The sequence below is a fragment of the Leptonotus elevatus genome, chromosome 16 (genome assembly GCF_054856555.1).
Source record: "Leptonotus elevatus isolate MCC_2025b chromosome 16, RoL_Lele_1.0, whole genome shotgun sequence".
NCBI classification, from domain to species: Eukaryota; Metazoa; Chordata; class Actinopteri; order Syngnathiformes; family Syngnathidae; genus Leptonotus; species Leptonotus elevatus.
Window position 1 is genome coordinate 10,402,814 of NC_141254.1, and position 16,502 is coordinate 10,419,315.

The following is a 16,502-nucleotide window of genomic DNA, read 5'->3' on the forward strand; positions in this document are numbered from 1 at the left end:
GTGAAATCTGCTTTCAGTGTTGATAAGTTATTTGTAATTAAATGTTCGTGTCAATTATTTAATACAAGACATCTGCTTATCCATCGTTTTATTTTTAAAATTAAAATTGTTTTAGTTGAATGTCCCACTGTACTCTGAAACGAAAGTACAATACGAGTAAACATGTCATCATGGAATCAATTATAAACCTGTTCTGAACTTTTGACTTATTAAACGAGTATACGACTCTGCAACTGCTTTATGCTAAATGCATGCAAACGGGGTGTGGGGTCGTCTATATTTTAATTAGAAACAAGTACGGTATTTTATTTACTCATTTGTTATGTTATTATAATTTTAATTGTTGCCGTCTTTATTTTGGCAACAGCACTTTGTTACAGTTGCTGCTCTAGAAATAACTAGAAATAAAGCTGAGTTGAGTTGCATGGTGCAGGCCCACAGTTTTTAAACGACCTCTGTGCTTTCTGTACTTTGGGCGATATCTAGTGGCCGTTTGAAAGAATGCAAATTCAGCTGTCTTTATTAACCCACCTTTCAAAACACAGATGCGAAATAAAGTGAAACATTGTATTATTTGTGGTTCAAATTTACGAAGGAAAAAAATAATCCCCAAATCGCTGGGAAACTCTTTAAATCGGAAATTAATACTTTTATTCAGAAATTCACTCTTATTTCGACAATCCCCGGGAGGAAGCATGATGTACTTCCGTCCGTTAGCTTCACCGTAGCGGTGCTGCTGCTGCTGCTGGCTGCTGAGGACCGACGCCGAGTAGGAAAACCTCGTCCCGGATGGTAGTGGACCGATCCCGGTCGGCCAAAACTCGCCACCAGCACCAGGTCGGGACACGCGACACAATGTCACAACGACGTGTGATGTGAAGCGTCGACGAAGCAGGAGGGCTTCGAGTCTGGATTTTATTTTATTTTTGAAAGCGGCGGAAAAAAAATCAAAATAAAAAAGGGTCATGATGTTGCAAGTGTTAGCTTGTGGCGCCGTAGTTTTCCCTGGCTTGTTCTTCGCCTTCAGGAAAATCCTGCCCCGTGTGTTCAAGCATTGGAGCGATGCCGACGTGGTGCTCGTTAGCGAAAGGTAAGAAAAAAGAACAGCAAGTGTTTATGATGTCGCTCGGTGTTTTCTCGTTCCATTCATTGCGAGGGGGGACGTCGCTGTCCAACCAGCCTTCTCAGCTAGCTTGTTTCTCCTCCATTGTTTTGGGTTCAACTCGGTGCCGTTTATTAACGTTGGCTTTTAAGTACATTTCCACGCTTCATAATAAGCTTTAGTTATTATGTTAACGAAAAGTTATTTCTGTGACGTGTCTTTGACTTACGTCAAAGACTTCAAAGAGGTGCAATGAAAAACTGTGGCCCGTGGGTCGTATGGGGCCCTCGTGTGCACGTCAATGTGGCCCATTATGTAATACTGATCCAATGCAACTAAAAGTCAAAAATATCGTACACAATCTCATATTGCCCAAAAATTCTAATCATCCATTTTCTATACATCCTGTCTTCCATTATGTTTGAATTGAACATATTCTAGCTAACCCTGGGTGACAAGTGGGCCACACACGAGACCAGTCGCCAAACGCTCAGACACACAAAGTCCAACAACCATTCAAACTTAATTTATCTAAACAGTGCCAGTCCTAACTTGAATGGCGCCTTGTGACCCCCCCCAACACACACACACACACACACACACACACACACACACACACACACACACACACACACACACACACACACACACACACACACACACACACACACACACACACACACACACACACACACACACACACACACACACACACACACACACACACACACACACACACACACACACACACAAGCTATATTTACTTAATTACAGGTATCTAAGTAATGTTTGGATAGGTTGTGTACTTGTATATAACCCTTAGAATAGTTGTAATGCAACATACTTTTTACTTAAGTATTTTTGTCAAGAAGAAACAGACAATGAGGTACATTCCACTACTTTTTTTTTTTTTTGATATTTATCTACAATATAAGATTGACACGAACAATTGCTTTGATAACTATAATTTTTTTTGAATCAATGAAAAGCATTTTATAGTCCATTGCTTTATGAAAAAAACAGGACACAATTTTAAATTGAACATGCAAAATAATTGATTACGATTCATGCCACCCTATGTGGCTGCACATATTGCACATACCAGAAATCACCACTTAGAACTGGTTTAATGTGATGCCGGATGTATGCAATTAAACCCGAGCTTGTCACTATGGCTACTTTAAAGAATAATCATCGAATGACAGGCTCTCATATTGCACAGTAGTGCACTTCAGTGCTCATTGGTTCACTGTCACCCTGCTTTAATCCTCTTCCGAGCCAAGCCTGGGCTGACTGCTGCTGAGTTAGCTGTGCTCTCCTCCTCCCCGAATAATGCCTCCCTATTTCCACTAATGCTCATCTGACGGGAAAACGCTCTCTCGCCGAGCGTCCGCGCCGCGGGCCATGTCAGGCTGCTTGTTTTCTCAAACGAGAAACAAAAAAATAGAAAATGTTACCCCTCGCAAGCCCCCACGCTGAACATCACGTGCTTTGCTACAACTTGCGGATGAAAAGGACTGATAAAAATTCCCCAGAGTCGTGATAAATGTTAACCCTCGCAACATTGCCCTGGACTCATCATGTGCTTTGCTACAAATTCAACTGATGGCCCCAAAGTTTTGCTGACTTCACAGACTGAATAAACCAGAAGTGGTTCTTGTGTAATCCTTGAACAAATAAGCACAAATGTGGTCTACTGATCTTTTTAGAGTATGTGATAAACATCTACTATATACCACAGGCTTTTACATCTCATATGGCACCATAGTATTATGGAATAACTCAAGTAATTGGATTAAAAATAAAAATTTGATGCAAAAGGTGCCTCAAAATTTTACAGGGGTCATTATTCCCACACTAATGTTAATGCTGACACAAGCACTACGTGGGTCCAAAGTTTGGGATCATTTCACATTTAGAAAAGAAAATGACTAAGTCTCAACTCCAAAATAGAACTAACTAATGTACTACAAGTTAACAAGGTTAGCTAATTTTATATAGCTTACCACCGCTAGTTAGAACATAAAAAATGCCTAGACACAGCTGCCGATGCACTTTCAATCACTTTGGTAAAGAAATGGTAAAAAAAAAAAAACCGGACTAATAAGCACATTCATATGCAAGCTACTTTGGCTAGGGCTGTGTATCGATTCTAATTTCCTGAATCGATTTGATTTCAATTCACAAGAGTTCAGTTCGATTTGATTGAGATTTTTCCTGATTCAATTCACTTCACTTCAATCCGATATTGATTAATTATGGAACATCAACTGTTGTTAATATCAAGGACATGATATAAACATCACAAACAAAATCAAGTTACATTTGGCAGAGGCAGTAACTGGTTAAATGATTTAGTTTATTAATGAAAGTAACATCAGCAAGGCTGAGATGAAAATATTTTCATTATTCTAATTCAATAATTTGTAAATATAAATGAATACGATTCTGAATTGTCTTAAAGTGCAATAAGTCAGGTGTTTCATAAATGTAAGAAAATAATTTTAAATTCATGTGAATAGTAAATTTCAAGAAAACAATAAGATACAAAAAAATTGGCGTTTAAAATTCTATTATCTAATGAATTTATGGGAAAAAGAGATTAAAAATAATTGATTCATGGTTTTATGAATCGATATCCGGCTCAAAAAGGAAAGGAAAATCGATTCAATATCAATTATTAATTTTTTTTAAACCCAGCCCAACTTTGGCCACAATTGAGAGTCGACATGCAGACTGGTGAACAGTTAACAAGTTAACATCCAGCTGCTAAATTAAGATCAACAACCAACTAACTTAACACTGCTATCCACGGGCACCCATGTCATTCACCAGTCTATATATTTATTAGAATTTATTAGCAACACACATTTTTTCGTGGAAAACACTTTGAACACTTGTCAGTGTTAATCAATATTTTTTTTTGTGTTAAAAAAAAGGCATCTAGAATGGGAGTCAAATATATGCTGATTTTTGCTACAAGCTGGCCTGGTTTTTGTCCCCCACATTTGCCAGGGTCAACTGTACTCCCATTTACTACACTGCCCGTGCAAAAGCGGCAGTGACGTAGCTCGCCGCTGTCAGACATTGTGAGTGTGACGGCACGTGAAAGAGCAAGCGGCCTGCAGTGCGTAAACGCGCCGCGAGTGAACGCCAAGTTGAGGTTTGCGTGACAGGAAAGCGCAAATTACCCGACAAGGCAGCGAGGAGGAATTCCCCCCCCCCCCCTTTTCCTGTTCCCCTCCACTCTCCCTCTTTCTGGTCACGCCGGCGGCCTGTCAGCGGCAGCAGCAGGGAGAGGAGGCTGGGGGGTGTTACTGGCGGACACACAATGAATGGGCTGTGCAGAAATCTGGGTCTTGTGACACTCCTGGAAATGCTTGTGGCAATAAGGGTTAAATGTATACAAATGCGTGTTAAGTTGAGGTGGAGTTAGTGTGACGGGATAGTCTAGTCTCAGATCAGGCTTGCGGTTTTGTAGACGGCCATCATGTGGTACAGATTAGCACCAGGTGACTGCAGGTTCAGCTCGTTGCCACATAATAAACGCGACCATTGTTTCACCATCCTGCCCTAATTTTCCAAATTTTGGGAGCTGCTTTGGTGTTGAAACAGAACTAGAGTTTTAAGGGCAGCAGTGTTGCACAGGAATCATTGAAGGGGGAAATCAAGTCAAAAATGTTCATGAGAATAACGCTGGTATGTTTTATGCAGCCCCACTTATCTAAACACGGTATTCTTATTAATCCTATGTTTGTAGAATATGAATTAAGTAGCAAAATCCACCTGTTTTGATCCATCTCGGGGGCGGCCATTTTGCCACTTGCCGTTGACTGAAAATGACATCACAGTGCTGAAGGGCTCAGCTTTCAAATGTCACATAACCAAACCCAGAAAACAGGTGAGCCGTGATTGGTCACTAGCCCTTCGGCACTGTGATGTCATTTTCAGTGACGGCAAGTGGCAAAATGGCCGCCCCCGAGATGGACAAAAACATCTGCTTAATTCATATTCCGCTAATGCAATATTCATCAGAATGCCGCGTTGAGACTAGTGGGGAGCGCTTATTATTAAAGAAAATGTTCGACTTTACTTCCCCATTAACTTAACTTAACAACATTGTCTAAAATCACCTTAGCATGACTGCTAAGACTCTCAATAATGTTGAGGTTATTTTTTTAATCATTTCATTATTCTGCTTGTGTCTTTTTCGCAGAGTGGTATCCTCCATCCATGCCGTCATGGCAACCACAGCAGGAGTCGTCATCGTGATGTCGTGCCGGGGCAACGTCATCTATAGCAGGTTAGTTGTTGAGTTAGTTGTTGAGTTAACACGTCCCTGTCACAAAACGTCTGTAATGTGATGTAACTCCTGTAACATTAATATGTTGGAACCCGTTCTCTTAGTAACCGTACCGGAATGTGTTAGCATTGCAGCATTCAAGATAGCCGGCAAGTTGCAAATAGAAGGGGGCAAATAACAAAATGTTCCAAAAACAAGTATTTACCTAGTATAACCAATACAGTTTATACAGTCTAATACTGTCCTTGTGTTGTGTACTCACATTGACATAAACATACAGAGTTGTTCTGTCTTTTTTGTAAACTAGATGACATTTGTCAACTAACTGTTGCCATTCAAGGCTGGAAGTTGGCATCACACTAGTCTTCCCGTGTGTGTGAGTGTTTTTTTTGTTTTTAGGAAAGTGTGAATGTAAGATAATGCTAGCCTCGTAATCCTACCGAGTCAGCGGCCAGACCCGGGCAGTCCCAGTTTCAGGCTTCTAATCTCCACAGGGCCCTCCCCTCTCCTCCCCTTCCCTCCCCTGTGGGCTTAATTCCTTCACAACGCTGCTCAGTTCTGCTGTCCTGTGACGTGCACAAGGCCGGGAGGGTTTATCAGACACATGCTCTGCAGTCAGACTCATGAATACGCTTAATACCCTATCACAATCTGTCGCTGCCTCCGGCCTTCGGCGTAACACTTTACTCCACATCACAGTGACCTCAAGAAGAAAAAAAAATAGAGACTGGAAACACAAATAGACCAAAAGGATGATTGTAAAAAGCCCAGAAGATGCATTTAGCTTGAAGAAATTGGTAACGGCACTTTTATGCTAAGTTTAGAACAGTAAAAGCTGTTTGGGCCTGTGAAGCCGGGATAGTGTTAGCGTAGTTAGCTACGTAAATAGCATGAATTGAGATTACTGGGGCACGTAAGAAGACGCCACGCTTTGTCTGAGAGAATATGTGGTATGTCTTGTATGAATTCCGTTCTTGATGTTAACACTTGATCGAAATGGGATTCAACTTGAAAGGTACAGAGGTGAACAAAATAGATACAAATTGAGTAATTTGGCGGCAGTCTTTTCCTAGCCGTGTTGTTTGTTGTGCCTGACTGCGCTCTTAATCTCCACCCAATGACCATAAGTGATAAAGAACCCTGGTGGAGGTCAGAGGTCACTAGCCCGGCTCAGCCCCTGCGGCTTTACTCCACTCAGTCCACGTAATTAACCGGCGCCTTTATCAGCGCTCATTAGGTCATCTGAGCTGTTTATTATGCCAGGCTTACGTAAGGTTGCCTTTAAATCCGTGGCAAGGGCACAAGATTGCACACTCGAACCCCCAATCAAATGTCAACTCGGCAGCCAAGCAGTCCACAACGTTTGTCAGTGAATACAACTCTCAGAATGACCGTTGCACTGCCGTGTGTTGATAACATCCTCGACATAGATTATTTTTTTTGATTTTGATTGAAAGTCAATATACTCTTTTGAGCTTTTAAAGGGGAAGTAACCTTAAACATTTCTTGGCAATATTATGTTATATGTGACCTCATTAGGCTAAACATGACATTCTGGTTAATATTTATTTTTGTGGAATTTGAGTTATGAAGCAAAATCCAGCCGTTTTACATCTATGTCGGGGCGGCCATTTTGCCACTTGCTGTCGACTGAAGATGACATCACAGTCGCTCAGTGCTAAGGCTACGACAAGACCAATCACAGCTCCTCCACTTTCTGATGCTGAGCTGTGATTGGTTGTTACCTGAGACCTGAGCAACTTGTAATGTCACTCGACAGCAAGTAGCAAAATGGCCGCCTTCTGATATTGATTAAAAACTGATGGATTTTGCTGCTTTACTTATCCTATTCCACCAACACAATATTAACCAGATTACAGAATACCACATTTAGACTTGTGGGGAAGCATAGAACATACTATTGTCAAGAAATTTTGGGGGGTTGACTTAAAGTGGGGTTTTCCCAAAGAGCACAGATCCTACCGAATTTCGGAGCTGTAACTGAAGACCGCAGGAAGATTTTTTTTTTTCCTATTCCACAAAACCCAGCAACTGCAAAGTTGAGCACTTCCATACAGCAAGCAACACAGATACAGTAGTTAGATGGCATCTGGTGTGACTTTTAAAAGACTTGAGACAACAGCATTCAACACAACAGGGCCAGGCTACAGACCTCTGGTTTAAAATAGAATTCCGCTCTTACAGCAACCACGTAACTTGAATTTGTATGCAAGTCAGAATGCACTGAAGCCTAGTTAAGCGACCACTCCAGGGTGTGCGCCGCATCTCACTTAGTCAGTTGAAATAGGTTCAGTCAAATTTATGTATATATTCCATGATAACTTTCAAGAATTTTCACAATAAAATAGGAGATTTAATACCTAGAACTACAGCGCCTCCCTGGGTCAAGGTTGGGTCACTTATGTAGGGGGGGGGGTGTAATAAGATGGAAGGCTCTAAAATTATTAGCAATTCTTTAACGAGTTTGCCATTAAGCAGATCAAGCAACCGTTGTCTGTTTCGCCGCACTAACCGGTTGTATAAGTCTGTCAAAGAATATTTATTCAAATATGAGGCTGTCCTAACACCATTATTGTTATTAACATGGGTAAATATGGAATTTGACTTTTTTTTTTTAGGGACATTATCCTGAATCGTGTATTTTTGCTTCCTCCTCCCACCTCCCTCCCTTCAGGCACTGGTTGGCCACTCACTTTATCATCTGGTTCGGCGTCCCGTACATGACGTATGACCTCCTGGCCATGTACCTCAGCCACTACCACCGCTTCCGCGTCAAAGGGCACGAGGAGTACAAGCGGCATTCCCTGGAGACGGTGAAGGCCTTCGTCGGTCGGGAATCCCTGCTGGTGCTGCATCACATCGCCCTGCTCACCATCCTGTTGCCCATCACGCTGGTGAGGAAGGGGGTCACAATTATTATTAGTATTATTATGATCAAAGCTTCTGGCTTTTTTTCTTGTGGAAAACCCTAATGCACGAATGGGCCACCAACAGAAATGGACGGTGCGCGCATTCCGAATTAGTTCGAAAACAGGAAATTAACTACAACAGAGGACTCATAATTATTGATGACATTCTTTCAGATAACAAAAACACCGGCCCACAATTGTAAGCCTCCGGAGATAGATGTACTAAGAATGGACAGGAAGTCGATCGTCCTGAGAAAAAGTGATGCCATTCAAGGGTCTGAATGCGGTTACCGCGAATGAATCAAAGCTCAGGAAAAAACACTGGATTGCGACAATCGAATGAGCATTGACTCATTTCGCGGAGGGAAGCGTCAGGCCGATGGAAACGCGGCTGTTTGTTTGACTGGGAAACAATTGCAGATCACATTACGCTACATAATTTAGTTGCAGCTGCAGTCCTACTCTCTTAACTCATCTCTCGTCTGCTTGTCTTGCCGATTAAAACTGGTAAAACTCGCTACGGCATCATTTGAAAAGTAAAATGAAAGGGTAAAAAAAGTTGGGCATCTGCATGAAAATTTAACAGGTTCTTTCTAGATAAACACTAATGTTTGCTTTGGCAGTTTTTGAGTCAGCCGGCTAACTGAGCAACTGCATTTTTGCACAGAATGTTGTTTCATTAAAAAGAAAAAAATGACTTTTGTGAAGTCTGAAGTACAAATAAGGTGCAAGAACTCAATGTCAGGATTTAAACATCATAGCACGATCTTGGTGTCACGGAATACCCAAACAAACAGACATGTTATGACTGTGATGCTACTTCAGAAGGTGGGAAATTGCCAGGTTGTCCCCCCAATCCAAGGATGTGGGAAAACAACAAAACTACTGCCTACAGGCAGTGTGAAAGGAGCTACATAAACGTTTAATTACTTGATGATGTAGAAATGATTTAAAAGTGTCAACTTTATAAAACCGCAAAGAATGCCTTGCCCAGAAAAGGTCATACAGAATTTTCTTAGATAAAATGGCATCTTTCTGGTTTATTTTGGGTTACCTTGAGTTAAAGTCATGCAACCGAGGGATTTACCGATCATACCCTTAAAAGGAGACCGATATAAAAATAGGTGTGTGTTTCAGGCTCTCTCTGCCAGAGGATTAAGCATGTCACGCATCCTACTGGCACACAGGTTAACAAGCATGGCGGACAGATGGCAAGCGTCAATCCGCAAATATCCTTTTCTTCTCTCAAGACCGGAGGCAAACCAGCTCATAATTACGGGCGGCGTGTGAGTTTGACCGGTTTTCCCGAGGGTTGGACTGCTTGTGACTGGTCGTGGGGTGGGGGATGAGGTAGTGCGGCCAGGTAGTTGCGGTGTTAAGTTCCCGGCAGTCTTTTCACGGGCAGATGGCCGAGTAAGCTCATCCTTTATTCATCATCGGCGAGCTAGCTAGCTCACCAAACTGGGGCTTTTGTCCCGCGTCTCCGTATCCATCTCGTTTGTTGTCTGATGGCGTCTCTAACCGCACTGGTCAATATTTGAAAAGCTTCGTTCATGACTGCCCACTCTACTGGATTTGGCAGTAGTTTGAGCCTTGTTGAGGTCTTTATTTAAAGCCACTTTTTACAAGTATCGCCTGTTCTCACACTCTTGCTCACGCTACAAAAGTATGCAGGCTTAATGTGAAACATCATAGATGTGCTAAAGAAGATTAGCAAAAAATGTTACAGCAATTGTAGACTTTCCAACAGGCGCTACTTGAACACATACAGAGCAGCAGCACATACGAACGTAGCATAAAACAATAGACAGGCTCCCCGATTATTTCTAAAGGTTAATTTGGGGACTTTATTTAGTCTGAATTTATTTAGACTTGAACCCATAAAAATTGATCACTTCAAAATAGTGGGGTAAGGAGAACGCTGTACACAGATTAACAGCTATTTAGTGGAGCCCGCTGACATGGATAGGCAAAGAACCATTAATAATTTTAGGACCGGCACACCCGATAATGTTTCAGGGCACACCAGCAAAAAACAAAACCACATTTGTTGGGTGCGGCACACATTTACTATCGCTAATTACTTCTAAGCAGCCCTTATGCATAAAAGCAAGTTTGGCTTCTCGCAATAGTTCCCGGTATAAAGTCTTAGATGGCGTCCTAGTGGCGCAAGAAAGGTTATAAACCTGAGCAAGTACTACCGTCGTTAGAAACTGAACAATCTTAATGGAGCCGAGATTTATTTGCTGGGACGTTGTGTTAAACGATTCAATCGAACAGTGTTCCGCAATCCTAATGGAGAGATTTATTTGCAGCCTTGTAGTGTTTTATTATTTCTTCTATGAACGGTTCAATTCAGAATCAACCTTTTCAGTATCCATGACCAACTCTTACATTCCCTTCCAGAGTTTGTCCTTGGATGCCAGCTGTGTTTATTTCCCACCAAGCTTGTGTTTGTTTTCCCTGATCTGCGTGTGCTCTACTTATTTTTCTTTCCATTCCTCAGTTCTTCCGTAAGGATCAAGGTGATTTCTTCATCGGCTGCTTGTTTCTAACCGAGCTCAGCACGCCCTTCGTCTCCCTGGGGAAGATACTAATTCAGGTGAGGCGGCCCGGACACACCCCGGGAACGGCCTTTGTCTGCTTTATCCTCTTGGAGACAAAAGTCTCCTGATGTGGACGGTACATTCTGAATGATTTACACCAAAAGATTGACCATGAGGATTTTTGAGTGAATGGGTGCCACTGCTGAATCCCTTGTCTTAATAATCATCATTATTCAAGATGTTGAATTAGGGTTGGGGATTTGGGTTAGGAGTGAGGTTAGGGGTACATTTAGGAGGTTAACAAGGCAAACCAGCATCATGGCCTTTGCTGACATCTACTGTCCGTTTCTTTCACTGCTTTTTGAGACAGCTAAAATGGCATCCACTTGTACAGAATTAAAAACATGAACACATGAATTTTTCAGGATGGGTTCCACAGGAACAAAAAGTGAATTTATTACATTTGTGAATAGTGTCCTACTTTTGACATGGGGGGAAAAAATGTATGACCCTCTTGTGTCCTCCACCAGCTGGGCCTCCAGGAAGGCTGGCTGCACAAGTACAACGGCGGCATGGTGCTGCTGACTTTCTTTGCGTGCCGCATCGCCCTCTTCCCCTACATGTACTGGGCATACGGCCGACACTACGGCATCCCGCTCTACGCCGTGCCCTTCCACCTGTCGCTCGCCGCCAACCTGGGCAACTCGTGCATTCTGGCGCCGCAGGTCTACTGGTTCGTCCTGCTGTGCCGGAAAGGCTACCGCCTGTACCAGCGCAGTCGGCGGCCGCCCTCATCACCGGCTAAGGGCCAGTGATCTGCGGTCACCTTCTCATATCCGACCTCCCACCATTGTACTGTAGTCCAGGAGGACCGCCGTGTTTAACCCCCCCCCCCCCCCCCCCCCTGCACAATTTCACCCTTCCAGTTTGGAATCTGCTGCTAACAGCGGACCTCTCCCAAGAAACTACTACTGATGTTTGGCATTTTGAGCCTGGTCCGGCTGTGGATCTTATCGGCGAAAAGGAAGTGGAGCAAACGCATGATGGACACAATCATTCTCCATTTGCTGTGAAGGTCTGTTAGGGTGCGAGCGAGCGGCCGCTGCGACAGGTATTTATTTGTATTATTTTGTTTTTAAGAGTAGCGGTTCTCTGTCTTGTTCCTGCTGACTTTCTTTATCAATATTTGTATCAGTCGTTTCATTTTTCAATTGGCTTTCCAAAACTGAGAAAAAGTGACTCATTTGTTGTTTTTTAACCTGATATTAAATAAGAAATTGCTTAGAAAATTAATAATACATATGAAATATAGTAAACAAGAAGTTTTTCTGTGCACAATGGCAGACATGCTCATTAGAAACATTGGAAGTCACTGAGTGTGAATGGTACGTTAGCTTGTTCACCGCCACAATCAAGTCAACCAAGACGTTTAGACGCAGTTTGTGTATTATTAAAGAACCATTTTGTTCCTCTAATGTTATAATATTGTTGGTGGATCGTGGTTTTGTTCCTGACTGATTGCGGTGGCTAAAATGTTAACGCAAACTAACATATCTTGTAATGTTCGTTACCATCAAATTCAGTCATGTAGCCCGATTTTCATATTTATGATCTGAGCTTCAAAGTCACTTGTCAACAATTAATATTTTTTCATTTTTGGGATTTATTTTTTCTAATTGATGAATGAAAAAGTCGAGTAGATACACAAATTTTAATCGCACATGTCAAGAGATGTTCTCTGAACAGTGATAGGCAGGCAGTATTAACCGGAGATGACGACGTGCTAGCAACCGGAGTGCAGTATTAGCTCTGTATGCTAGGTGCTTAGTCATCCATCGATTGTTACATGAAGGCTAGTCGGTTTTAACGTGAATGATCCACTGGAAAGCTAATATATATGAAGTTTTCTCTCCACGGTCAGCCGGTGCCTCAGAGACGAGCAATAAGGTGAGCTAGCATTAGCCGGTTAGCACAAGCTACCGGCAAGGCTTTGAGGGCTTTATACACTTTCAGGTTTTTTGGAGATTTACATCATCACAAATATATCTTAACCTTTAAACTACTTGACACATGGAATCTATTATTCACTTAATCATTATCTTCTTTTATCCGGCCAGTAAAAGTTGGCATTTTCCCGCCCTTTTCCCCGACATGTCGCTGTTCTGGATTTGCGTGGGATGAAGTCGACTCGGCAAAATTCCACCTATGAGGTGCAGTCGGAGCCATAACAGAGCACAAAAGCTACATTCAGTTCTGGCTCAGATGCGGGATATCCATGTAAAAGAGGCTAGTAGCGACTGCTAACCATATCATCGTAGATAACAACTTTTCTTTTCAGAAGAAATGCTGCACTGTTTGTTACACGACCAATACACTCAGTCGTACACTGTAAAGCTTTATAGACGACAAACTGACTCCGAATGCATTAAAGCGCGCTTTGTGTTTCACTTTAACCCCCGGAAAATGAGAATCTATGCAAAAAGACGGCCACGTTGCATGTTTACAAGACCGACATCAAGTTAAATTGATTTAAGTCTTGCTGGTTTATATAGTTTAGAAATTTATTTGTTGCTGTATTTCCGTTCATCTTGTCAAGTTGCATTCCAGGCGAACTATTGTGGGAAATTCCTTATTAATTCTTTGAGCGCTGGTGACGGAAGATGGCCGTCAAGTAGCACTAGCCTTATTAGTCGTTAAGATATTTGTTTTCGTTATTATAAATATCACTTAACAACCATTTTTGCTTTGTGCTTTTTTTGTCGGTTTTTTGAGCACGTGGAAAAACCTAGCTGGATTAGTCAGGCATGAAGTGGTGCTAACAAACAAATTTTCAGTAGATACAATTTCAAATAAGGCCGGTTTTTTTCCTTCTCTTCCTGTGTGTTTATAATGGCGCACTGCAGTTTGACAGTTTTTTTTAACACATCAGGCCCTTTGCTTGGATTAGCTGTGCTAGGTGGGTATGACATTTCTATACTGCTCTGCACATTTTTAATGCTGCTTGCAGTTCTAATACCATTTCTTGAGCTGAAGTTGCTTTAGCAGCATAGTTTGAGTTTAATTAATTTTTTTAACCCTCTTTTTGTCTGGATTCACACTGCAGGGCCAATTTCCAATTTAATGCTAATGCCTGATTATTATTTTTTCTTTGTACGTTTCAAGTTACACATCCGAATGGTCTGAATTCCCCCCCCCCCCCGCACAGATTCCAAAATTCCTATAGAGCTGAGAACAACTGATAAAACTAATAAATTAGAACAAACGAAGAAACACTTGCCCTGCAGCTAAATCCAGCCTTTTGCCAAGCTTGTCCGAAAGGCCCTCAAACCTTAAATTTGTCTAACATAATACACTCAGATATTTGTATAATGTAGTCTAATCACTGAAAGGCTTTCTAAGCTTATCGTTTCATTTTGATCGTTTTAAGTTGATCCTATTTGCTCAGGGTTTGACGAAGATAATTTAATTAGAACATTGATGGTGTACATCATCCCACTATGACAACACTATGACAATTGGAAACTATCATTACACAATCAATCTTGTACTGCTTCCTGATATCTTTCTTCTGGTTGGCAAACCAAAGACTGTCGGGCACTTTAGTTCGTCCTAGCACGTTAGTAATATGGAGAACATGGTCATATTTATAACAAATGTATTTTTTTTGTATAATACCAGTAAACCATCTCTTACAAAGGCTGCTACCCACACATAAATAATGATATTCCCAAATTTGTTAGTTTTTGATTTTACGGATCCTTCCATTAATATTTTGTATAATCTGTTATTTGTGTCAAAATGATCAGAAAAATGATGTCATTGGCTTTAGGGCAGCTATAACACAACAATGTGGGATGGCAGCGCTAGGTGTTAGCATTATCATGTAGTGAAAAAAAATTCAATAATCTTCAGTAATGACAAGCTAATTACAAGTAACTCACCGTTAGCTGATGCTATACTAGCTAACTAGAGGCCTTTGCTGTGCTTGTCAACTACGTATCGACTAATACTAACAAACACCCTGATTCTGGGGATTTTAATAGTCAAGCGCTTCATTTTCTCAACTACACACGATCTTAGTCGCCTCAGCGCAAACATATTAGTATTGATAGCGTCTTTTCTGGCAGCAGCGTTAACATAAACGGTGGAATGTGTTCATTTTGGGATGTCGAGCACTTTGTCGTCGAGTGAGGACCAGATAGACGCACGGAAATGTTGCTACATGCTCACGCTCAAAACACTCACAAGGGAGGGCTTGGTTGTGTGACTCTGTGGCCGAAGAATTTCTTTCTGATTATGAAAAGGTTTTATTTCATTTTTTTGTCTTCATACAAATTTACCAACCAGGGTAACAGTTCTGCCTATTTTTAGAGTCTTATGTTAAAAGTGAAAATGAGTCAAAGCGCATTTCATTGAAATTGAAGTTCCAAATCTGAGGAAAAAATGATCCATTTCATTTCACACATTTTAAAAACATTGCTTTTTATTTTACTGATACGATGTGAATGCAGATGTGTTCTGACAAAAATGCACAAATATTTGAGCTGTGATGTGATGCTAGGGGGATTTTAATCCATGGACAGAGAACCAAATTTGGTTCCCGGTGCCTTGAGAAAAAAAGGAATTAAGTTGGCAGGCGGCGTTTACAGGTTGTAGCTCTGTTTATCATCACCAGCATATCCTGAATTACGCATGAAGTTAGTTGGCAATCATTTTGAAAACATATTTTGAAAATATATGTGTAATTAACATTTGATTTGATTTTTGTTGCTTTACATTTAGAGCTCGAGGTAATCCCGGTTAATTTATTCACATTTAAGTTAAAATGGTAGGATTTAAAATCATTTGAATCAGCTAGTGTTTATTTTAAATTATATTTATGTTCTCAATATGTATATCAAAGTCTTACATTTGGTTGCTGTGCTCCTGTTGTTTGTTTTGATTACTTGCAGCTTTCTCAGATTTAACAGTTGTTTCCCAGACACACTTTGGGTCAGTGAACGCACCGCCGGCGCAACCTTTTTATCACTTCCTGCCCCCACCCCCTGCTTTATTTTTGATAACGTTCTAATGTTTTCATTATTTCTCACGGGTAAATAGCAGATTTTTTTTTTGATGGCTTGGACCTTGATTTGTTGCTTGATTATTTTGGGGGACTGGATAGTTTTATGACAAAATTTGAAGAAAAAAACTGATGTGAAAGATAACGTTTGAACTTGGGCACCCCTTTAAAAAAAATCAATAAAGTTGATTTGATAGTCTTTTGACCTGGTGTGGCTGTCATTTTGTCATCTACTGTAAATATCAATCCAGTAGTCCTAAAAATGGAGGAAAGACAGTATTCTCCATATATCTGTCATTTGAAATTATATATTTTTTAGATGTTTTTTGCTTTGCTCTCTGGCTTCATAAATTGTAATTTGACATCCCGGCCACTCTGAGGCACTGTTCATTCAAACTGAAGCTGTTGAATGTTCCTCTTAGCACCATAAATGGTCAACCAATGTCCCATTTATTGAATTATTTAAATTAATACACATAATGTTATTTCTTTATTTTGGAAAATTGTATGTTTTTTTGGAGAGGGTCTTTCTTCTGTTCCTAAAACAAAATCCAGGAAT

At 41.0% G+C, this 16,502-nt stretch overlaps 1 protein-coding gene across 1 annotated transcript; it reads left to right on the forward strand.

Annotated features, from left to right (window-relative positions):
- Positions 1-698: 698 nt before the first annotated feature.
- On the forward strand, positions 699-16,148 carry tlcd3a (TLC domain containing 3A). Its single transcript, XM_086098850.1, has 5 exons — positions 699-1,090; positions 5,319-5,405; positions 8,101-8,320; positions 10,842-10,937; positions 11,412-16,148. Exons 1-5 carry the CDS (start codon positions 966-968, stop codon positions 11,694-11,696), a joined length of 813 nt encoding a protein of 270 aa, XP_085954976.1. The 5' UTR covers positions 699-965; the 3' UTR covers positions 11,697-16,148.
- The last annotated feature ends 354 nt before the right edge of the window (positions 16,149-16,502 follow it).

Bases quoted from the DNA above. Each gene is read 5' to 3' on its own strand.
- tlcd3a (XM_086098850.1), top strand. From the start codon at position 966: ATGATGTTGCAAGTGTTAGCTTGTGGCGCCGTAGTTTTCCCTGGCTTG. The intron at 1,091-5,318 runs GTAAGAAAAAAG...TCTTTTTCGCAG, and splicing joins GTGGTGCTCGTTAGCGAAAG to AGTGGTATCCTCCATCCATG. The intron at 10,938-11,411 runs GTGAGGCGGCCC...GTCCTCCACCAG, and splicing joins TGGGGAAGATACTAATTCAG to CTGGGCCTCCAGGAAGGCTG.